Genomic DNA, 23617 nt, shown 5'->3' with positions numbered 1-23617 from the left:
TGGGATTTGTGTCCGTGGAGAGCAGCTCAGCGTGGGAAGGCATCACTGGCTGTCCCTGGAGGCACAGCTCTGTGGGAGAGTGGGGAAGCTCCCCATGCGCCACGAGCTCTGCCCTCGGTGGAAGTGATTCCCGAGTGAGAAATTCTCACTGTGGAAGCCTTTATTACCGGGCAGAGCTAGGTTTGTTTTGTTTATCATCCATTTACTTGGCTTTGGAGGCATGCCCAGATTTCTCCAATTTTGTGTGTGTGTGTGGATGTGTGATTTATTAGGATTCAAGGTTGGTGCTTTTTTTTTTTTTTTTCTGGTTTAATTTCACTTCCTCAAACTGACAGGCTGTTTGAACAAACTTCTTTTGGATGATTTCCTTTATAGTTTTAAAGGGAGTCCTAAAAATACAGAGAAAACGTCGCGGCACGGCTGATAATTAAAAAAAAAAACACCCCGTCCTCGACCAGCCTCAGCCCTGATTTCGGTAATGGAGAGAGCTCAGAGGGTGGAAAAAAAACATGAGTTCACTTTTTGGGTACTTAGAGCTTTTGACAGCACTTCAGGGATCACTGGCTTTACTTGTTTCTCTGTCGGGCTGATCGTGCCGTGATCCCGCGCACACTTGGGCATGTTCTCTGCTTTCCGCATGCGAGCGGTCCATTAAAATAGCTGTGCGTGTCTAAAGCCGTGCCAGCTCCCGGCTTTGGTTTCCTCTCTTCGGCTTGATCTGTTCCGCAGCGAGTCAGGAAGAGGGATTCAAAAAAAAAAAAAAAAAAAAAAAAAAATCAAATCCATTTAAGGAACGCTGGAAAATGTAATCGGAGCCTCCAGAGAACAGGGAGCAGGTAGGCGAGGGCAGAGCACCTGTAGCTGCCTTGAGCCGGGTTTGCTGCCGAGTTCTGCCCGGGGTTTTTACGAGGATTTCGCAAGGGCAAGGACGTTGGGTTTCGAAACAGCTCAGAGAGGGTTTTGCTGGGCGTTCTCCCGGGGCTCGGCGCCGGGTGTGATGCTGCCCGTGGCGCCGGGAGCTGGTGGGGAGCCCCGGCGGTGTCGGGGGGCACGAGGGGTCCTGGGGGGCTGCTCTGTGCGTGCGCCTGTCAGCACAGAGATTGAGATGAAGGAAAACTTCCTTTCCCACTCTCCAAGCTATAAAAGCACGAGAGAGAGAGAGAGAGAGAGAGGGGGGGGGGGAGAGAGAGAGAGAGAAAGATTTCCCCCAGGGATCAGCAGTGATAAAAAGCCTCTCTTTTGAAAAGCAATGAGAGGAAAGAAGTGTGTCTAATCCTCCCAGAGAAGAAAGGCAGAACATCCCTCTGCTGTGAGCTGGGCGGGGGCTGGAGGGACCTCAGCGTGGATGCAGCGACCCGGTGCTCCGGCCTGGCCAGATCCTGCCTGGTGCAGAGGAAGGGCTAGATCCTCTGTGCAGGAGCAGAGAGGGATTTTATTCTGTGGGATCTGTGCAGGGGGGCTTGGAGTTGCTCCTGGGAGCCAGCTGTGGGTCCTGCAGGGCTGGGGGGCTGGCTGTGCTGCGGTACAGTGCTGTGAGGCTTGTGAGATGCTGCTGGCTCATCCCCACATTGCTCAATCCTTGCAGAAGAGCTGTGCTGGCACCCTGCGTGGGAGAGGCATGCACAGATTTTCTTTCCCCTTTTCCCCTTGGCCCTGGGGCTGGAGGAGGCTGGAAAGGGGAGATGCAGCCCTGAGGAGGAGGGATGCGTGTCCCCAGGGCAGGTATCCCAGGGACTGCTGCAACCCTTGATCCCTTTTTTCCCTGGTGATATGGGGGTGAGCAGCTCGCCCGACTGGCTGCGTCTGCTTGTTTTTCCTTTCCTGGTACAACCCTGTCACCATTTCCCCGGTGACAACCCACAAGTGTCCAGGCTTGGCACAGGAACTGCTCTGTCACCCTGTCAGCGACGGGACAGCGGTGGTTCAGCCGCTGGTTCTGTGCTCACCAAGTCCGAGCTGAGGCTGCCTGGGTGTTTTTATTGCTGTTGTGGTTGATGATTTATTTCCAGCAGCATCCGCCCCGTCTCGTGACTTGATTAAAAATTAAAGCAAACAGAGTGGCGCAGCGTGGCTGCTGTGAGCTGAGGGTCCCTTCCCTGAGCCCCCGCGGGGTTCCCAGCCTGTGCCTGAGCCAGGTGGACTGGGAACAGGCAGCAGGGGTGCTCTGGGGTGGTTTAGGAGGGAATGGGAGGGTAAATGCTGGGGATGGGAGGGTAAAGGCAGATGACAGTGGAATGACCTGTCTGGCCGGGAGAGCGGCTCGGCTGGGGACGGAGGGTGGGTGTTGGGGTGGGAGCCCTCTGCACACTGGGTCACACACCTGAGCGAGGCAAGGGGTGACAGCCCCGCTCTTGGGGACCCTCTGCCATCAGTGGGGCTCAGGATCCTTTCACAGACTGCAGAGATATTTATTTGTATCTCCTTAAACTGAACAATGGTAATGCCCAGCCCGTAAAGTCCTCATTAGGCTGAAATTAATGAGTTTGTGTTTGTAAATACAACCACAACAACACTCAAACCCGCAACCCTGCAAAGGAAGCTCCGTCAGGAAGGAATGGGTGGATGGGGCAGTGGTGTGATGAAGCAGCTGGGGAGGAAAACCAAGCTGGCATCGGAGTGTACCTGCTCCCTGCACAGCTGGTAGGCAGTGGCACAGTCTGCATCCCGGGGATGCTGCAGCATCGGGATGCCCTTGCAGTGCTGTTGGAGAAGGATTTTGAAGAGACCATCAGCATTTTGTTGTTGGAGGAGCGTGTTGTGCTGGCTGGTGGGTGAGCATGGAGCACCCTGGTGTGCAGGGAGGGCTCAAAGCAATGGCATTAGACAATACATATCATGTCTCAGTGTCACCTGCAGCCTGTCTACTCCTCTTGGTGACATGGGAAACCAGGGCTGAAATACTGAAGATCATCCTGGGATGTCACAGTTGACATCTTCAGTGCTGGGAGTTTCTGCCCTGGCCCCTGGGGAAGGCTTTGGCAGAGCCCACTGCTCTCTGCTTGCGTGGGGAGGGATCCGGTGACTCGTGAACCCCTCACAGAGAAAGGGGAGCAGGAAATTAGCTCACGGCTCTTGTGAAAGAGAGAAGCTGAGCTGATACCTATAATTAAAGCGGGTGTCAAGGAATGAAGTGCAAATTCCTCAGTGGGCATCTCACCGGGAGGGAAAGCAGTGCCTGCCGGCTGACCCGAAAGTGGCGGCTCCTCCCTGGTGAGGGGCTGTGGAGAGGCTGGCACAGAGCCCATGAGGGCCAGGCATTAGCCCCCAGCTTCCCTCCCTCCCGACAGTAAGGAGCTGATGTGGATGACAGGCCACGTGTGTCCTGTCCCTGTCCTGTCCCCATCCTGCCGCTCAGCAGAAGGGAGCCAGCCATGTGGAGCTGCAGGAATCTGCTTTGTGCCCAGTGGGATGGTGGATCTGCCCCAGACAAAAAAAGCTCCTGGGCAACATGTGGGATTTTATCAGGGGTCCCAGGGCACACAGCTGGGGAGAGGCAGTGGTAGAGAGTGAGGCGAGGGGGGATTTGGGGTGCAGTTTGGGAATTGGAGCGGAGCGAGGGCAGAAGCAAGTGGTGCATGCAGAGTGGTGTGGTGTGGGTGGGATGGTCCCATGGGGAGACCCAGGCCCTCACTGGAGTTGGAGGAGATACCTGAGGACCTGTCCTGCTGGGGTGTTTGGCCTTGTTCCCCTGAAGTGCTCGTGTTTTCCCCCACCCGGAACATCTCTGAGGGAAGGGAAACTGAGGCACAGGGCTGATGTTGTGTGTTTGTTTAGTGTGACTGCTGAGCACATCCGTGGTGCTCCAGGTTCTTGCACCGGTCCCTTCCTTTCCAGCCACTCCTACCTGCAGTCCCTGGGCTGGTGCCAGGAGCACGCAGTGATCCGGGGGGTCCCTCCATCCCCCCCGGCACAGCACCCCAGTTTGGCCCCTGTGTCTGCGAGCGCCCTCCCAGCAAATGTCAAATCTGCTGAGCAGACGGAAAAAACAAAAAAGAGGAAAAAAAAAAAAACCACCACCCAACCCAATAATATGAGGAAGAAATGCTGGTGTGTCCTGGGTGGATTAGTCGAGACTCCTCGCCGGATTCCTCCGAAGGGAGGTGCTCGCTCTGGAAGCCGTCCACCAGCCGGGCCTGCCGCATTTTTCCTGGATTCTCTTACCATTTGGGGACTGAACTTTAGTCTGAAAAATATGTATTTTTAACTTGGTTGTGTCTGAAGCTTGTCTCAGCTTCGGGCTGCTTGGCTTTCTCCTGGCCCAGCGGGCACTGAGTGGATGTGCCGGGAGGTGAGGGCCCGACCCTCCATCCCAGACTGGACTAGGAGGAGGAAGCGAGAGAAGGGAAGGCTCGTTCTGACGCAAAGAAAATAATTTCAGAAGGTGCCTCCTGCTTGGCCCCATCGCCCAACATCCACAGCAGGAGTGTGGAGCAATGGCAGTGGTATGTCAGGGCAGCAGCAGCACTGATGGATGCAGGGGTGAGAAAATCAGGTGTTAAGATAGTTGGGGAAAAAAAGGAAGGGATGAGTACCTTGGGAAGGCTTATAGCCCCAACACACAGGACTGGCGGACCCAGATACACGATTGCCTTGGAAACAGCCACTGAAGTGTGCAGTATTCCTGTCTCTGGGTGCTCGTTTCCCTCCTGGCTGCGGAGCTGTCTCAGGGCACTGGCACCACTGGCCTCTGCGTGCCACCTGAGCTGGCCCTCAGCCACAGGCACAGTGCTGGGCTGAGCCTGGCAGGGCCATAAGGTTGGGCTGAGGATCGTGCTCAGCTCAGAGCTCCGCAGGGCAGGGACACTGCCGGCGAGGTGCAGCAGGGCCGTTGTTTATTGTAGGGTTGCCGGCCGCAGCGGCTCTGCGGGGTGCTCGCTCGCTTCCCCTGCTCCGGGACGGAGCTCGCCCAAGCCAGCAGGACAATCCGGGCTGTGTTTTCATAATTAAAACAAATAAAACAAACCCGTACGCGGCGTTATTTACAATACGCGCTCGGGAAGAGTCGAGCTGAATATTGTTTCCTCGCCGAGTTTTTCCCTTTGTGGCTCACACACGAGTTTGTTGTTGTTGGCTGCTCCCGGGGCCGCGGTCTCGCGTGCCGGGCTGCTGCCGGCCCGCAGCGGGTGGCCCGGAGAGCCGGCATGGGGTGGCCAGGGCTGGGCTCTGCCCACCGTGGGCATCCCAGAGAGCTGGCGTGGGGTGGCCAGACTGGGCTCTGCCCGCTGTGCTGACGTGGTTTTGGCTCCGTGGCACACACGTGGGTTTGCCCCTGGAAGGCCGGTTGTGCAAGGCAGTGAGTGGGGTGCTTCTGAGAAGGGAAGGGGTTTTGCCGCTCGTGGCAAACAGGGATCTGTTTGGGGTGAAATTTTAGGAAGAAGTTTTTTACAGAGAGAGTAATCAGACATTGGAATGGGCCGCCCAGGGAAGTGGTGGATTTGCCATCCCTGGAGGTTTTTAAGGTGAGACTGGATGTGGCACTCAGTGCCATGGTCTAGTAACCATGGCGGTGTTGGATCAAGGATTGGACTTGATGATCTCAGAGGTCTTTTCCAACCTGGTTGATTCTATGATTCTATGAAATAAAATACTGGGGTTTCCTGCAGAGGGCTGGCAGGTGATTTTCCAGCAGAGACCAGCATCCCGAGCTCCTTGTTTCCTGCAGCATCTGTCCCTGAGGGGCCGTGCTGTGGTCCAGCAGCATCTCTCCTGCACAGAGTCTGAGCCCTGGAAGTGCTGCAGCATCTGGCAGGGTGGACAGGGGTTGTGGGTTTTGGGGGGAGCAGCTCTGGCTTCTGACTCCCACCCAGTGCTTTGAGCCTATGTTGTCCTGAGGATCGAGGGGGCATGTGGCACTGGCTGCAGGGATGCAATTGTGTGTGCATCCCCCCGGCAGTGTCAGTGCTCAGGTGATCCTGGATGCTCTGTTAGGAAGGGACATCATTTACTGGGGAGGGGGAGACGGCCCTGGGTGTGTGTGTGCACAGGGAGAGGACATGGATGTCCACACTCACCGTGTTGTCAGCTTTTCACTCTGCTGCTTTCCTGGCAGGCACCAGCACAGCAGGAAGGCTGCAGGGAGGGACGGGCGCTGGGCACAGGACATGACGGGGTGCAGGGGAAGATGTGCTCCCCCCTTGTGCCGGGCTGCAGGCAGACACGGTCGTATGGGAAGCATATGGCAGGTAATCCAGTGCCAGATGGGTATTTGCTTCCATTTCCCCAGCCCCCGGTGGGCCCGTGCAGCTCCTGCACGCACAACCAGGCAGGGCTTAGCGGGGTGGCCGACCCCCGTGGGGACAGCCCTGAAGCCATCCCTGGGAGTACTGGGGAGGGTGCTGGTGGCACAGCTGGATGGCCTCACGCAGCCGTGCAGAAACACCCCGTGGAGCACAGGTAGTGCTGCTCGGGCAGCAGTGCAGTGAGCCGTGCGAGGGCTCTGCACGCACAGAGCCGGCTGAGCGCACCAGCCCCTGCCTGGCGGGGCAGGGCTTAAAGCTGGGCTTAGGAGGTCACAATCTGGCTAATGAGTTAATGGCAATTAATTAACTGCAGGGCACTTTACAAATATTAACTAATTGTTTTGCTGCGAGCGAAGTCTGTGTGATTACCCCACCTTACAGACTGAGGCGCTGAGATGCGGAGAAGCCGCGCACCCGCAGTCAAGGTGCGTTAATGTCAGGGCTCTGACTCGAGCCAGGGGCTAATTCTGCCCCTGTGGACGTGGTGAACAGTCACCTGAGGCTTTAGGCACGGCAGGGTCAGATCCCACTGTAGATTCCTGTCTGTTTTTCTGGGGAAGCAAACTGTACCCCATGGACTTTGGAGCCTGAGTGTATCTGCCTGCTCCATCCCCACATGTGTTTTAGGGGGAGGCAGCCATAGCCACGATGCTCTCAATAACCACCACCCACACAGACAATCTTGTATCTGCTGGCTCTTTACTGTGGTCCCCAGCAGCAGCAGCAGCATCTGAGCAGCGTCTGTGGTTCCCACAGTGGAGGATTTGCAGAGGGAGAGGAGCCCTCCGAGGGTTCTGGCTCCTTGCTGGGTGCAGGAGATGAGTTGGTGCAGGTGCAGCTATTTTTAAATCCCTCTGGACAGAGTGGTTTGGCCCTCATTCACTTTCTGTTTGTTTGTTTATTTACTTATTTTGGCGGCCTGAGAAGTTTGTAGAAATGACGCAACTTATTTTGTCAGCTTTTTTGGGAAGGGATTAAATCTCAGAGCCCCATTGTGCGAGCAGAGCTAATATTAGGCCTCTGATCTTAAAATAGAAGAAAGGGAAGAAAAAGAAATAATAATTAGGCGTTTTTTCCCTGGGCCAAGGGAAAACAGGCTGCTGGTGTCGACTGACCCACCTGTGTGGTGGCCCCAAGGAAGAGAGGTGGCTGCCACCAGCCAGAGTCAACACAGGAGATGGCTGGGGCTGCTCCTGGCTGGCACTGGGAAAGGGCACAGCAGAGTGGTGTGGGGACAGGGTGGATTAACCCCCTGGCCTAATGGCACCTGGTGCTCTCCAGGGAGGAGGGGGAGGTTGTGGTGCTTGGCCATGCTGGGGACCCACAGCTGTGCTGAGCAAGGACTGGGTTGCTCATCCCACCCTGATGGCTTAGGGCTGATCCAGCTCCTGATGGACAACAATTCCCAGCCAGGCCAGGTTTGCCTCGTGTCTGCAGACCCCCATGGGAGTGACACCCTGTGCAGGAGCTGACCCCCACTCTGTCTCTTGACATTAAAAAGGCAGTGAGGAAACGTTGCTGTGATGGGCCGGCTCTGGAGAGGCTGGGTCCCATTTTGTGGTGGGACTGGTCATCCTGCGAACGAATATTCTGGTGATATTAAAATGCTTGGGATTTTCTAGTGAATTGAAGCTCTCCAAGCAGTGCCAAGAACAATTCAGCAGCCTCCAAAAACAGCTTTCCCTGAGGATTATTTGTTCCTCTCGCCAGAAGGATTGATGAATGATTGGTAGGTTCAGGTGACTCAGCCCAGCGTGACCTGATGGTCTCATCCCTGCAGCCCAGCAGGGACCATGCTGTGCCATGGGATCCCTGCTCTCCATGCAGCCCCTGGAGGAAGGTCAGCAGAGGCTGACAGCTTGCAGGGCATCTCAAAAACATCCTGTGAGCCTGTCAGCACTTTGTAATCTCCTTTCTCCCTTCTCTCCAGGAAACTTCTTGCAAAGGTGTTGACAAACTCAGAGGATGCTGCGTCCGAGTCGTGGCGTAGCTCGTGGTCCCCTTGAGCACCCACCAAACCCTCCTGCCTCTGTCAGAGCCTCTCCTCACCTCTGGGAGCCTGGCTGGCTTGGAGGGGATGGAAACCTGCTCCTAATGACAGAGTAGGAATAATTCTGGCTGTTACCTTAATAACAAAACCAGCAAACGCTGCGAGCTGCCTTTAAACTGCCAGAAGGAGCAAAAATGCAAGGCATGTGTTTAGGCAGAGCTTCAGTCTCTGGGTGTTTTTGAGAGGAAAAAAATATACACAAGGCTGTTTGCTTTTGGTTAAAACCTCTTTTGTGATCCCATTCTCTTGAATCGCTCTCTGGCTTTCGGCAGCTCACGCCGTAGGTGGATGTTTGTGCTTGGAGATGTTTTTCCATATGCTTCTCATAGCTCCACTTGCAGGTTTTGCACATGGGATGGAAGAGAGAGGTAGGCCGCTTTAATATCATATGATAATATGAAATTAGCTCCACTTTACATAAATTGAGACACCCAAGCACTCCTAGGCCTGGGTAGGGCGTTCCTGTCCTCCTTCCCCTCTGCCCGGGGTGGGAGGCAGGGACCCTGGGACCGTGTGGCAGCAGGATTGTGCATCTCTCTGTGCACACACAGCTCTTTGCTCCTGTAATCCTTTGCCAGCAGAGGGTGAATTCCAACCCACGGTGGAAATTTAGGTCAAAGGTGCTTTTAGTTCAGAGGGATATGATCAAATTAGGGCCTTTTGTGTTTGCCTGTGTTGGTTTTTTTTTTTTTCTAAAGGGACTTGCGTAGGCAGGGCTGCCTGAACAGCTTGGCAGAGAGCTGGGCAGATCCTGACCATCCGTAAATCAGGACAGTGCTGCCTGTGCCTGCGGCAGGGCTGGAATTCCAGCTGGAAAGGTCAGAATTGGTCCAGAGTTGGTTTTCAGCCAGGGATGTGTTTCTGGCCCTGCGTGGAAGGGAGAGGTGTGGGCACAGCTGGCAGAGCCCCCAAGCCTGCGGTGTCCTCCATGTGCCCACCCTGGACGGGGTTGGCTCAGGGACTTCCCTGGCCTGAGAGGTGGAGGGATTAAAATCTTAGCCCTTGGGAAAAGGGACATCATCCTGCTGGTTGTGAGCTGGGAGTTTCCACCAAGGTCCTTGCGAGCCTGGGGATGGGGGAGGTTTGTTCCTGCTGCTCCATTGCCCCAGCTCCACTGGGAAGAGCTGGTGGGGTGCTCCCTCATCCAGGGTCACCCACTCTCTGGGTGGGATCCCATGGGAGCTTCTTTTGGTCCTGCTTGTGCCGTGGCTGCCTTTTGAGCCGTGCAGGCTTGACGAGGTGCCAGGCTCTGCAGAGGGTGCTGAGCCGTGGCAGGATGGATGTGCCAGCCCAAAGGTGCCTTTCCCCAGAGCAGGAGGCGGTGCTGGGGAGTGGAGGGAGGGATGATGGATGTGTGATTTGGGAACGAACCCCTCTGAGTTCCTCCTTGCCTCTCCCAGCGGGGCCTTGGCTTTCCACTGATCCAGTGAACCTGCTACACGAGCTCCTGGTCCTCTCTGCAGCTGCTCTGTGACCACACTCGAGGCAGCATCGCTCTGGCTGAGCTCTTGGCTGGGAGAAACAGCCGTGAGCAGGGAGAAGGTACAGGGAAATCCAGCCTTCTGCTGGCAGCGGGAGTGGGGAGAGGGCAATAATTAGGTTTGTGGTTAAAGCGCCTCATCCGCTGGGACCTCTTCACTGAGAGGAGATCGCTGTACTCGTGCCAAAAATCTGCTGTCATGATGTCGGGGTGTTAATCTGCTCCGTGCCTGCAGGACAGGGGTGTCCCCTCAGCCGTGGTCCATCCTGTACCATGGGGGAATGCTTGGGATGTGCCAGAGCACCCAGTGCTGTGCTGGCTCTGCTCTGTGCCACCCCTTGGGAAGTGGAGAGGAAAACATCTCTGTGCTGCTCAGCCCTCCGGGCTGGCTAATAATAACCTTCCCCCGGGCCGCCGGGGTGTTCATTCATGAATGTTTGCAGAGTGCTTCAGGTCGCAGAGGCGGCGCCGCGTGTGGGCTCAGCTCCGTGGGAGCCCAGCACTGCCTGCTCCGGGAGCAGAGCCATGGGAATGGCACCCACCGAGGCACGGGGAGCTGAGCCTGGTGGGGCTGTGGCTGTGGGGCTGAGCCTGCCCACTGCAGGGGCTCCGTGCTAGATCCTGTTGCCCTCCTGCATCCCACTGCCCTCCTGCATCCCACTGTCCTTCTGCATCCCATTTCCACCCTGAATCCCTTTCCCCTCCTGCATCCCGTTGCCATCCTGGCCCTCATTGCTCTCATGCATCCTGCTGCCCTCCTGCATCCCTTTGACCTCTTGCATCCCATTGCTGTCCTGCATCCCACTGCCCTCCTTCATCCCATTGCCATCCTGCATCCCACTGCCATCCTGCATCCCACTGCCATCCTGCCCAAGCCGTGCAGCACTCCCTTGTGGGTGAGAGCGGGGGAAGAAGGGGCAGGTGTATGGCAGGTTCTCGCTGTAAATAGCCTAAAAAAGCAGCTTTTATGAAGAAATGCGTTAGTTGTCATTGCTGTCCGGGCCTCACCGCAGCCTCTTAAAACGTGTTTGTTTTCATCCCTGACATAAATGCAAGGTCTAAAATAAGAGCTGCAATTTCCAGACACTTCTGCGATTAGCGATAGGCAGGAGTTAACCATTCAGGCTTAAATTAATTGTGCTGTGGTGGATTGTTTCTTTCTCTCTCTCCCTTTTTTTTTTTTTTTTTATTATTGATGCATAATGTATGATGAGAAAAAGTGAAAAAATAATTAAAGTCTGAAGAGCGCTGCATGGATTCATTCATTAGGAAATCTGGGTCAGCAGCCGGAGAAGGAAAACAAGGAGGGGGGGCTGCTGGAGTGGAAAAACAGGACTTCAGAAGCGCTGCAGGCATCGGAGGAATTTGAGAAAGGCCCTTTACAGGCAGCCTGGGAAATCCGAAGTTGCATCGTGGCTGCCCCCTGAGGAGGAACGTGCCTGCCGGGAATGGGAGGGGGATGCGGCGGGCTCAGCACCGCGCCGGCGAGGGGATTCCCTCTCCTGTCTCTGCTCGTGGCTTCTCTTCCAGCCGTGGGGTGGGGGCAGGCGCTGCCGTGCTGAGCCAGCAGATCTGTGCGGAGCTGACAGAGGGGAGAGCCCGGAGAGGCAGAAAGGGCTGTGCCGGGCCTTTGCAAAGCTGGGGCTCAACAGCAGCGTGTTTCCAAAAGGCTTGGCTTGCTGTGAGCATCCCTGTGCCGTGGCATCCTTGTCCCACGACATCCCTGCACCGTGACATCCCTGAGCCATGAGCATCCCTGTGCCGTGAGCTTCTGGGAGCTCATGGGTGCCCTGCCTGCACAAACCAGCTCTGTGTGCACCCCCAAACCCCTTATTTTTATGCAGCAGAAGAGCCTGAGGAGTTGCAGCGATGGGTTTGCAGAGGGCAGTGGGGATCACAGCTTGGATGCCGTGCATGGGGGTGGTGGGAGGCACAGGCTCCGCTCGCACTCCTGTTGCTTGGATTTTGGGATTGCAGTCCTTGTCTAGGACACAGCTAATTGAATTGCAAAGAGTGTGGTTGAAACTTGGAGTCTTCCCCGCTGGCAGGAAGTGCAGAGATTTCAAACCGTGCTTTTGTCCTGATTTAGGAGAAAAATATGGTATTTTTGGAATTTAATCGCAAAATGGAAATTCCCCTCCTTCCTCTTGCTCTGTCCACAGGAAGCGCAGTCCGAATTGATCAGACTTTGCAAACAATCAGCATTCATCCTTGGGAAATACTTCCATCATGGGAGCATTCATCCTTGTGAAATAGTTTTCTGACCCAGTCACATTAAGTGCTGTTTGGAGCAAGGACTCTCCATCCCTGTGCCCAGCAGAACTGAGTCATGATCCCAGTGGGAGCTTTTGGGCTTTCCCTTCGAGCAAATATTAATTCTAGCAGTGCCAGGAGAGTCTTCCTCTTGTTTTACCCCACTGAACAGCCACAGGAGCGTGGAGTCGTGCACCACACACCCGGCTGCTCCCAGGGAAGCCCTTTGGTCTCACTGCTGCACGTGCACAGTTTTATCCTTCTCCAAAGATACATTCCCTGCTCTCTCACGGATCTGCTTGTATCATGTGGGGACCATAAATAAATTGATGTTGAATTTAGATGCTTGTGTTGCAGCAGTGAGAATGATATAATCTTGAGCGCAGCAGACATGGCAGAATGGGATGGGTTTGAGGATGGATATAAATGTGTATTGATCTGCAGTGCAGATGGATCTGCCTCTCCCTCCCAGTGAACTTCCTGAGGTAGATCCAGCTTTGTGTGAGGGCTGTGATGGTAGCATGAGTGGCAGGATAAGTCTCTGCAGAGCAGAGCAGTAGATTGAAGCCGAGAGGTCCCCCCAGGGTCTGGCTCGCTAGGGCTGCCTGGGTCACTTGGGGTGTCGGGGGATGCTCCCAATGCTCCTTGCCTTGGGTAGCAGCATCACTGGCTGTTACACTTTCTCTCAAAGTGTCCTGTTTCTCTCCTGCTCCCCTCCTGCCAAGGCCAGCCTGATTTATTTCCAGGCTGCTCAAAAGGGATGCTTTGGGGTGGGGAGTGCTGGGAAGAAACGGTTAAACTGGAGATGCCGGGATGTTTTCCCACACGGTGAATGGTGGGGGAACACAGAACACGTATTGAATCGGAGGGAAGTAATAACGCTTCTAATTTTCCTGTGTGATTTAATAAAAATGTAAATTGACTTCGGGTGGATGACTCACTGTGGAGGGTGGTGTCGATCAAGATTAATTGGTGGCTGCGCGAAACCAATTGGGCTTTGTTCCTTCTCCTCAAAGGCAACTGGAATGGCTCCATGGTGATGGTGAGGCAGTGGTCTGGCTCCAGGGCTGCCAGATACCCCTCCCAGGTACCTGCTGAGCCCCTCATCCCTTTTGGCCACAGTGTTTTGGGACAGAGCATGGGGAGTGTCAGGTGGGCAAAACCTTGTGGCTTTATCCAGTGTCAGTGGATGTGTCTGTTGGGAGAGCGGTCCCGGTGCCAGTGGGAAGGCAGGTCCCTGCCCAGTTCTTGCTGTGTCAGGAGATTGGGTCAGGATTTGGCCCCGGAGCAGGAGGGTCTTCCATCCTCCTGCTCCTGCCAGGGTGAGTGAAAGCGTGCCAGGACACTGCACTCTGACCCGGGTTCAGCTCTGGACACTAATGGATTACAAATAACAATAATAAATTACAGGAGATGGGATAATCTACCTACTGTAATGTTGTATTACCATGACTGTTAGTTATATATTAATGTATAATTGTATTACATTAGCTACATATGCATAAACCTCGTGCTTCAGGGCCTCAGCCAGCCTTTTAACTCTCTGTGGTTCGCAAAGAAACTTCAACTGGGGGTTGGATATCCCATGCAACCCCCTGTCATCCAGGCACCCTCTGCTAAGGCATCTCCAAGGTTTCTCCATCTGCCAAGGTTTTTGCAACCCAGGAGCATCACTGCTGCCTCAGGTCTGCTGCCCAGCCCTCCCGGGGTACCCATCCCCATCTCCCCGGGGCCTGGATGGAGGGATGGGCTCCCAAGAGCAGGGATACGGGGGATGCTGGGCGTGGTGGGGGATCTGTACATTTTACAACGGCAGGTCAAGGAGAAGTGGAAAATAAAGCCCCCTGTGTCCCCCTGGCTCCGTTAGCTTTGGCTTCACACCTGAGCGGCGCGAGGCAGGGCTGCGGCGTGCGGGGCTGTGATTGCTCCCCAGCAGATACTTGGCGTGACCAAGACCCAGTTCTGTCGAGAGGAATGAAGTGCGAGCCCTTCCCTTCAGTTATTTTTAATGTGGTTCTGCTCAGGCTCTGGTAAATCCGAGGGAGCTGCCTTTTGTTTGCAGAGCCTCCCCCTGCGCCGCCCGATTGCTCAGCTCGGGGTAAATTACTCACTGTGAAGCTGGATGGACTCAGATGCGTTTGGTTTTGGGCTTTCCCTGCTCTGATTAGCATGGATGCAGGTGCTTTCCCTGATGCTGGGACTGGGATTGAGTGTTTGAGGATCTGGTGCCTGTGCTAGGGCTGACAGGGCAGCCAGGGATAAGGGGGCTTTGCTCTTCCAGGAGGGTTTTCCAGCCGAGGAGGGTGGTCTGGGCACTCTGTCTCTGCCGTGCCAGGGGACAGACTGGCTTTTAGCAGGTCCATCCCCACTTGCTCTGCTTTTCCTGGGAACATTGATGTGCTCTTCACTGATCCCACCCTTTGCCGAGCGGTGCCTGCGGGATGGGCAGTGTGGCTTTGGGAGGTATGGGAGATGGGAATCCCTGCCCTGCTCCCCTTCCCGTCCTGGCACAGCCCTCCCCACCATTCTGCCTTTAATTTTTGATCCCTCTCTCTCCCCTCTTCTCCTGAGAGCGCGAGAAGCAGAGGCAGGAAACGCGGGCTGCTGCCAGATGGCTCGAAATGTAGCATCTGTAATACTTTATCAGAAGAAATTACAGCCGAATCGCTCTCCCTGATTAAACAGCCTGTCCAGATCCTCCGTGAGCCAGCTGGACAATCTCACCCTCTCGCGACAGGAGGGGAAGCCACGGGAGCTGGGGACATGGGAAGGAGGGTGGCAGAGGGATGCTTGGATGGGGAAGGGTTGGACTGGACCCTCCTGCAACGGGGTGGGCATGCTGCCACCTCCCTGGGCACACCCCATGTGGTGCCAGCTCCTGCCCTGTGCTTTCCCATGGGTATCCATGGGGTATGGAGGTGAGCATCCCTCCCTTGGGGAGAGCAAAGGAGAAGGAGGCACAGAGAAGTTGACGTTTCCCCTCTTGCTGGTTTTCCAAATATTTTCCCCTTTGAAAAACAACACAGAGATGCCAAGTCCCCCTGTGGGTTGATGATGTTTTGCTTTGGGAAGTTGTTGTTGAGAAAAGGCAGAGTGTGAGGTGCAGCATCACCCCCAGCCCCCCTCATCCCTGCACCCCCCATGGCTGGGGATGCCATAAAAGCACCTGGGAAAAGGGGGCAGGCGAGAAGGGAAACTGAGGCAGGGTGGAGGGTGGCTCTAGGACCTGAAAGGTCGCCTGGAATGCTAGTGAGAGTTAGATCCAGAGTTTAAGCCTCTGAGCAACCTGTCCTCTGGCTCACCCTGCCCTCGTGCTTGTACTGAGTGTGGTGGCCAAAGCACGGTGCTACCGGTTTCAATGGGCTTGGCGTGCGGACGACTTTTCTGTGAGTTCGCTCTGCCTGGCTGGTGAAACGCAGGCGTGGACTAATGCCACTAATTTCCACTAATGCTGGTGGAAAAATCTCTTGCTGGCATGAGCAGGGGCCGGTCTCCCAGACTGCTGCGTGCGAGGGGCGAGCGGCTCCGCGGGGTGGGGGAGAGGGGGACGCGCTGCCTCGCAAAGGAATTTGCATCCAGGCGTACAAAGCTGTTTTCTTCCCAGATTTGCCTGAAGTGGTGACCAGATTTTTTCCTAAATGGAAAACAGGAGGAATCTGTGCTCTTAAGTGTGTGGAATTAGCTGTAGGCTGTAGGAAGTTTGTGTATGAAACACCTTAAATAGTGGAGAAAGGTGTTGGGTGTCTGCATGTGAGAGAGGGAGATCTGGAGTCTGAACGTGCTCTGACATGGGATGCTTTTGGCCAGTGCCTGAGCTGTCCTGCATCCACATCCCACATCCTTATGCCTCCCCATCAAGCCTACAGGGACCCAGCCAGGCAGTGCTGGAACCTGCCACAGGCATGGATGTGCTTATCCCTGTCATCCCTCTGCCCTTTGTGGGGAAGAAATGGTTGGGCCAAAAAAAGCACCAAAAAAACCACATTTTCCACTCAAATCCAGTTTAGCTGAAAGGATGGAGGTGGAGCAGTGACATGAGGAGGGCTTGGGATCTCCCAACCTCCTGGGGCCTAGGAAGGGATGCAGCCATGGGGTCCTGCATGGAAGAGGATGGAGCAGCAGCTTCCCTGGGTGGTGGAGCCTTCCTCCTGCAGCAGCCTCATGGGGTTCTGGGCCGGAGGAGGGGAACTGTACACCTGGAGAAACATTATCCTTTTCCTTGCCTGTAAATATTTCATGAGCAGATTAAAAATTGAAGCCAAAATGAGCTCTGCCATCAGAAGAAACCGGCTCGGTTTCAAGTTCTGTTTAAGTATTTTTCTTTATAATGTAGCTGTGTCAATTAGAAAATGACATTGCTATTTAAAATGCTGTTCCGTAGCCCTCTTTAATTAAGGCAGCGATATAATACCAATCTGCTCTCATTAATGAATTTTTAACAATCAAAATGAGAGCTGAATGACGCACAGTTGGATTTGCAGCGCGGGTGTTTTCTCCCGGAGCCTCTGACGGCAGAGTTAAAGGAGCAGCGGCTGGAGAGGGAGAAAGGCTGTTCCTCCTCAGGCTGAGCAGCTGGAAAATCATCTCAGATGCTGTGGGATGGGTGTTGAAGGGCTTCAGCCCTCTGTTGGCACCCAAGAGCCATCCTAGAGGGAGAAAGTCCTCGTAAGGCTGATGGGTGGCTTTGTGTGACCTGTGCGGGAGCGCCGTGAAAAAGCAAAGACACACCAAAGTCCTGAGCAGAAACACAGCTGAAAATAGAGATGTGAACGTGGTTGTGAGCCCAGTGGCCACCTCGAGGGTCATATCCTGCCTGCTTCAGCATGTCCCCGCAGCTCAGACTCGCTGGGCATCCTTGGAGCATCCCCTGGCCCAGTTTCCCCTGGAATCCTGCAACACCATCATTTTGCTGCAGCAGCAAAGCACGCGATGCAATGCCAGGGTGTGAGGCTCTCCGACCCCAAATAAATACCTGATTTCAGCTCTCTTCCCCACAAAGTGTTTCTTTTTTAGTTTTGGCAAGGCAGGGTAGGTTAAAGATGCTCCTGCATTATCTGGGATGGCTGGAGGAGCTCTCTCCCCTCTGGTTCTTCCTTCAAGGAGGCAAAACAAAACCAGGAATTTGTTTGAATAATACAAAAATTAGCCAGGCGTGAAAAGCTTAAGTGCAATCATTTCCGTGGCCTGCTTTGATTTGAGTTGATATGATTTGTTTGCTCTCTCATCCTTCCTCCCCCTTTCCTCTTCGACACCCACTCTTTGCTCTGGCCTTTCCCTGAGGAACAAACTGGGTATTTTAGGTGCAGTGTGTGCGTGGTGCAGCATCCCTGGTGTACCTGCTGCTGGAGCAGGGGGGCTGCAGGCTGGAGAGCAGCACCTGTCCTGTGCTCCAGCCCAGATTCAGCCCAGCATCCAAGAGGATCCAGCCCTGGCTGGGTTGGGGTGCAGGTGCAATGGGGATTTCTGCAAGTCCCATCCTTCTCCTGGTGTCCCCTCTTGCTGGGAATCTGGTGACACTCCTGGGGACCTCGGACCCAGGTGAGCCACACAAGTTCACTTTGTGATTGTCACAAAAGTTTCGCTTTCAGATACTTTGGTGTCGAGGTGGAGTGACCAACCTGGAGGGGCTGGAGCTTCCCCCACCTCCTTCGCCTGTGAAGAGAGCTGGGCGAGTGGGTTGAGGTTTCTTGGCTGGGTTTTTGTTGCCATAGGGAAGAGAATTGAAGCCTGGAAACCATCCTGTGGGTGAAGGGAGGAAGTGTAAATGTCTAGGAAAACAAGGAGAAAATAGCAGCGGCAGCACCGTGTCGTTGTCCAAGCCCAGCACGAGTCGGTACAAATCCTCCTGGCAGATGGGAAAGGCCAGTGGGGTCGTGTTTGTCCTTCCTGGCAGATGTATGCCCGGCACCGCTGGCCCACCGGGATGTCAGCCATGGCCATGGCCCTGGCAGCGGGACAGCCGTCCCGAGAACTCCATCTCCATTGCCTTCTCGCAGGGCTGGGAGGGAGAAGAATGTATTCATAGTGAAAAAAAAAAGGGAATATATTCTCTGATGATTTCAAGAGGAGGAGGGAGAAGCAAAGGCGGCTTTGAGCTTTTGCCCAGGAATAGCCAGAGATCTACTTGGAGGCTTTACATCCCACTGCCGATAATTTTGGAGCTGAATCATCTGCATTTTTGCTGTTCCTGAGACAGCGTGAGGAATACGCATCCCCAGGGTGTCAGAGGCACATTTTTGCAGGTTGACAATGGACCTGATTAAGAAAACCAACCCAAATGACACCTAATGCCGACATCCTTGAAGTCTGGACTCCTGTTGCTCATTTCCCATTCAGACACTCTTAGGGATGAGCATGGCTGTGGTTGTTTTTGCAGCAGTGTTGGAGCCAGCCCTGTGCACGCTCCGGACTGTGGGATGATTAAAGCCCATCTGCAAACTGCCGAGGGAGAGGAGGCGGAGGGGTGGGAGGTGCAGTTTGGAGTGGCTCTGCTTCAGCCTGTGCGTAGGGGTGGCTGTCAGGGGACCGGAGAGGGCTCCTGTGGGTGCTGATCCGGGTCTGGCACAGTGAGGGGAGCAGGTGGAGCTGCACTGCCAGCGCCTCTGGCCACCATCAGCCCTACTCAGGTGTTGGGTCACTCTGACCCCGAGCCAGCTCAGGGGGGTCAGCTGGCGGTCACTCAAACTGCGGCCTTACAAGGTTGGTATCCCCACAACCCCCCACACCACCGCTGTGGTGAGGGGCAGGTGTGCCCAGCCGGGGCGTTCCCTGCGGCAGCTGTTCCAAGGCATCCATCAGAGCTGGTTAATGTGAGCTGTACACCAGCCAGCCTGGTCCTTGAGGCACCACGGTCCAACCTGCCCCGTGGCACCCATGGCTGCCTGGCTGAGCACCTGCCTGGAGCTGGGGCAGCGCGAGGGCAGCTTAACCCGTCCTTCACCAGGCAGGGATGCCGGGCACTGCGAGTGCTGTGTGTGTGCTGTGGGGATGGCACAGCCTGCCAGCGCTTCCTGACTCATTGGCTGTGTGAAAGACAGAGCAAGAGGAGAGGAGAGGAGAGGGTGGATGGCCGTGCTGCTCCTCGGGGAGGGTGGATGGCCGTGCTGCTCCTCGGGGAGCTGAGCTGATGCACGGCTGGCCAGCACTGTAAAAAGCAGGGCCCTGGCTGCTCCCCAACAGGCACAGGGGCACAGATCCCTCCTCAGAGAGAAATGCCTTTTGTCACCCAGCCTGATATCAGGCGTTGGCCACAGGGCTTCTTCTGTCACATCTGGGACTTACCAAGTGGCTCCGTGGTCTGACGTCGCTCCTGACCTGCAGAGAGGGGCTCTGAGGCCCGGATCCTCTGAGCCTGCTGCTCGTGGAGGTTGGGAAGGGAGTTAAAATTAAATCAGGGGGACCCCTGAGAGTGCAAATTGCTTTTTAAGGAGACCCTGGAGGAAAGCTCCCAGGGCTCCCCTGCATCGCTGGGACTCTGTGGCACACAGCCTGCCGTGGGGAGGCAGGGCTGGCGTCCCCGAGGTGCCACTGCCAGCCCTACTGGGTGGGCAGAGAGCTTGCTGTTTGTCACCTGCTTGTGAGCCCAGCTGCCAGGTATTGTCCTGTGTCCAGGACATGCCAGCTCATCGCTGGGATTGTCACTGAGTTTCACCAGGGCGTGGGAACTTCCTAGTGCCAGGGATTTCAGGTGTCTGTAGGGACTGAGGCAGCTCTCCCTGACTGAGATGGCACATTTGTATGCCTTGTGTGTGTGCCCCACACCGATTTGTTTTCTTCTTCTCTCTCCTTTTGTGACTTTTCTATCTCGAAAGTCCCTTTTTTTCATCTCCCATGCATTTACTGTCCCTGCAGCTCTCGCCCTGCAAGCGGCAGAGGCACCTGGGGAGCTGGGAAGGACCTGGCTCAGCCGGAGGACACTCCAGCCCCCCTCCATCCTCTCCCACCTGCTCTCTCCCAGCCAGCGAGTTTCATTAACGTACTAATTAGGGTTAACATAATAATTAGAGTGTCTGTGCCACGTCCTTGGGAAGGCAGCTTGGCTCCTGGGTGCTAATGGAGCCGCTGTCACAACAAACACCGCGGCACACACGTGCTGCTTGTCGTGGAGCCCAGCTGGGCAGGACTGGGATCCCAGCACTCTCCTGCCCACACCATGGGACAGGAGCTGCTCCTGGCAGCATTCTCTGTCCCTGTGTCCCTCCTGTGCTCAGGGGAGCAGAGCAGAGCCCATGCTGCCTCGCTGCATGGTCCCGACTGCAATCCACCCACCAACACAGACACCAGACTCCTGCTTCCATGGGTAAGGCTGAGTTAAGGGGTGGATTTTAATATATTTTAGATTATGAAATGTATTTTAGTAGTAAATTTTCTACTAAGTGGTGCTTTGGAAGGTCAGACACAGTTTGTGAAGTCTGGCTGGATTCAGTGAAGTTTGATCTCCCCATAGAGGGCCGCAGTATTTTTAAAACCTCTTCCTCTTCTGATCAACCTTCCCCTGCAAAATACCATTTTCCCTGTAAAAATAGCCCCGTGCTGGCCAAACAGCCCCCAGATGAGCCTCGGCGCTTGCTTTGAGCTCGGAATAAGCGTTGCAGCTGGACAACAAAAACATTTTTCCTGCTTCTTTGGACCGTTGAAAAACCTGGAGGTTTGGGGCTTCGCTTTAACCCCATCGTATCCATGTGCTCTCCTTTCCTGGCCGCTCTTTGCCAACAGGAAGCGAGGACCCATCTCTGGGAAGCACCAGGCAGGGTCACCATTCGCCTCGCGTGTCGCTTCCCGTGTCTGAGCAGCACCGTCCCCGTGTTGTCATGAAACAGAAGACAGGATAATTAAATTGCCCTTTTCCCAGCAAAATGTTACCACCGTCTCTGCGCCGCGGCGGCCTGGCCGTGGCTCGTTGCCAGTCGCACATGCCTGGCTGCTGATGGGAGGTGTGAAAAGCGCCGGGGAGGAGGCCAGGGTGGTGATTAGCAAGGGGGGGGGGTTATGTGGATGTTTGTCATCCCTTGGAAGGAGAGGCACAGCCTGCTGCAGGAGCCGGCGGCGGGGGATGCTGTGGAGGGGTTTTAGGTGCCCCCGCCGGTAATTCCCATCGTTTAAGCTGGGGCTGCTCGAGGGCTCCGGGCGCGGATCATCGAGATATTCTTGTCCTTAAGCCTCTCAAGGGTTGCAGGTCTTAAAAAGGGCTCCGGCTGTCGAGTCAGTCCACCGCCGGCTCGGAGGGGGGCTGAGGCTGACTGGGGTGGGGGGCAGTGGGGCGGCAAGGAGAGGCTCAGGAGGTGATGCCTGTGGGTATGGAGGTGGATCAGAGCAGCTCTGGCAGCTCTGCTGGTCCCTTCTGCCAACAGAGAAACTGGCAGGGAAATACTTCCAGTCCCTGGGGAGCAGCAGGGCCTGTCACCTCATCCCGTTGCTGCCTGGCTCTGCTTCTATCCTGGTCCCTTTCTGGGATGGCATGATGTTCCATCCCTAGTAGGAAACGGCTGTAACAAGCTCAAGGCAGCCTCATGCAAAGGCAGAATGTGTTTACGTTGTTAGTCACCCTTCCTCGCCTGCCTTCTCTCCTTTCCTCCTCCTCCACCCTCTGCCACCCCGGATCCTCAGATCCATCAGTGTTACTGCTTTGCCTCCAGCTATAACCCTGCTAGTTGACTTCCAAGGGCTGGCTCTCCCTGGCCGTTGTCACCCCTTCCCTCCCCTCCCCTCCCCTGAAATATTAACGCCACAAATCACCAGCGACAGCCGCTCGGCTGGAGCCCCCTCCTCGCTCATGCGCCGGCAGGGAGGAGGTGTTGGAGGAGGGATGGGACACGTGGTGGCTTTGTGCTTCTCCTCAGGGCTGTGTTTTGCTTCCAGGGCAGAGGGGAGTGGGTGAACCCACCATCAAGGCTGGGATTTATCGTGTCCAGTCCGCTTGGAGTGTGGGCTCCTTCCCTCCTCTGTGTCTGTGGGTGTGTGGTTTCCCTCTCCCCCCTCCAACCAGGTCCAACTTGGCCACAGCGTCTCCTCTGCAGACTCCACGGGTGCTGGGAATCACGGAGCTGGGCTGGGAAGGAGTCCCACCCCTTGGAAACGTGTGCACCCCAACCTTTGCTGTGTGGGGACGGTGGTGGGGAACTGAGGAGTTTCCGTGTTCGGTAGACGACGGAATTGCTCATGTGAGGACGAGCTGGGAGGAGCAGATGTGGAGGGGATTATGGACGGCTTTTTTGCACGCGTGTGTGCACATGTGCAGCCGGGCGGGCAGGGCTCTGGGCTGCGAGGCACGTGGGAGCCTTGCACCCCTCTGCACCCCGGAGACCCAAACACTTGGGAGAGCAGAGGAGAGACGTGGGCACAGCACCAGGGGGGTCCCAGTGGTCAGGGCCACGGTCTTCTCGCTGGGCTCACGCAAGACAGGGGCTGCAGCCCCCAAGGGGTGGATTGGCTGTGGGGGGAATGGGCAGTGCTGTAACGTGGGTCTGTCTCTGGCAGTTGGTGTTTAGCCCTGTTGGGATCCCTCCGTGCCTCAGTTTCCCCCAGCAGCAAAGCAGGAATGGGATGGCTGTGGCTGGCTGGAAGGGTCACTGCCCATGCTGGATGCACCCCCGTGCGCTAAATCGTTCCCACAAACAGCATCCTGGATCATGCCATTGCATCAGGAGCTTGCCAGAGCCCCAGACTTTCCCTGGAGAGAGGTGGGAGAGCAGGTGCCGACCAACCTGTTTGGCTGTCGCGGTGGAAGCGACAGCAGGGAAGGGAGCGCTGGGACCCGGAGGCACTGGCAGGGCTGCTCAGGGTAAACACAGACGTGGCTTTGCTTTTCTCTCCCGTTCCCCCAGCGATGCATTTACAAGGTTTATTTGAGCTCTGCTCAAACAGCCCCCCAGGACAGGTTTGGGAAGGGACACCCCGGCGCGGGGAGCGGGCACGCGGCGGTCGCTGCTGCCCGCGGGGCCCCGGCTCTGCTGCCGGAGCCGACCTTCCCTCTCCGCTGACCTTCATGCCCATCAGCATCAGCTTTGCTGCCTTTCCACATCTCGGGATGCCGGTGCTGGCAGTGGCTGGGGTGTGAGGCTGGGCAGCTGTTCCCGGGGGGTGCAGGGGGCTTGGCAGAGCCGGAGGGAGGTGGGGGTGCACTGGGCTGGATAATTCAAGGACTTGGGCTCGCTAACAGAGGTTAAAAGGGGAGTGGTGTGATCTGTTGGGAAAATCATTCATGGGAACCTCTGCTGTGGTGCTGCTCATTAGCCTCCCCCCTCGCTCTTGGAGGGGAGGGTGGGAGGGCACAGCCACTGCTACGGGAGGCAGCTGTGCTGGAGTTGGACTCGGTGATCCTCGTGGGTCCCTTTCAACTCAGAATGCTCTATGAAATCTGTGAATTCTGTGAGTTGCCCACCAAGGAGCAGCCATTCCCCACGGCCTGTCCCTGAAGGAAATAAAGATGTAACTGATGTGGAAAATCCACACAGAATGGGTGTCTCCGGAGCAGCTGGGGAGGGGTGGGCACTGGGTGCTGCGAGGGGCTGCCACTGTGCCTTGGGGTGATAGGGAGCAGGGCACTGGATCCTTGTAGGTGTCAGTGTAAAGATCCCTGGATGCACAGGTGGGAAG

At 55.8% G+C, this 23617-nt stretch overlaps 1 protein-coding gene across 2 annotated transcripts in view; it reads left to right on the top strand.

The window, feature by feature from the left end:
* RXRA (retinoid X receptor alpha) overlaps window positions 1-23617 on the top strand; it is a 106131-nt gene that overhangs the window by 14058 nt on the left and 68456 nt on the right. The window contains exon 1 of one of the 2 annotated variants that reach the window (XM_051807666.1): window positions 6159-6182. The exons of the other annotated variant lie outside the window; for it this stretch is intronic. Within the exon in view, the coding sequence (XP_051663626.1) occupies window positions 6176-6182 (7 nt within the window). The 5' untranslated portion in view covers window positions 6159-6175. Of the gene's footprint in view, window positions 1-6158; window positions 6183-23617 lie in introns of those variants that run through there. 2 annotated transcript variants of the gene reach the window in all.

This window comes from Manacus candei, unplaced genomic scaffold (genome assembly GCF_025592945.1).
Source record: "Manacus candei isolate 608988 ecotype Guabito, Panama unplaced genomic scaffold, ASM2559294v1 h1tg000071l, whole genome shotgun sequence".
Lineage (NCBI taxonomy): Eukaryota > Metazoa > Chordata > Aves > Passeriformes > Pipridae > Manacus > Manacus candei.
The sequence above is the reverse complement of the archived record's forward strand: the minus strand, read 5'-3'. Positions and strand labels throughout refer to the sequence as shown.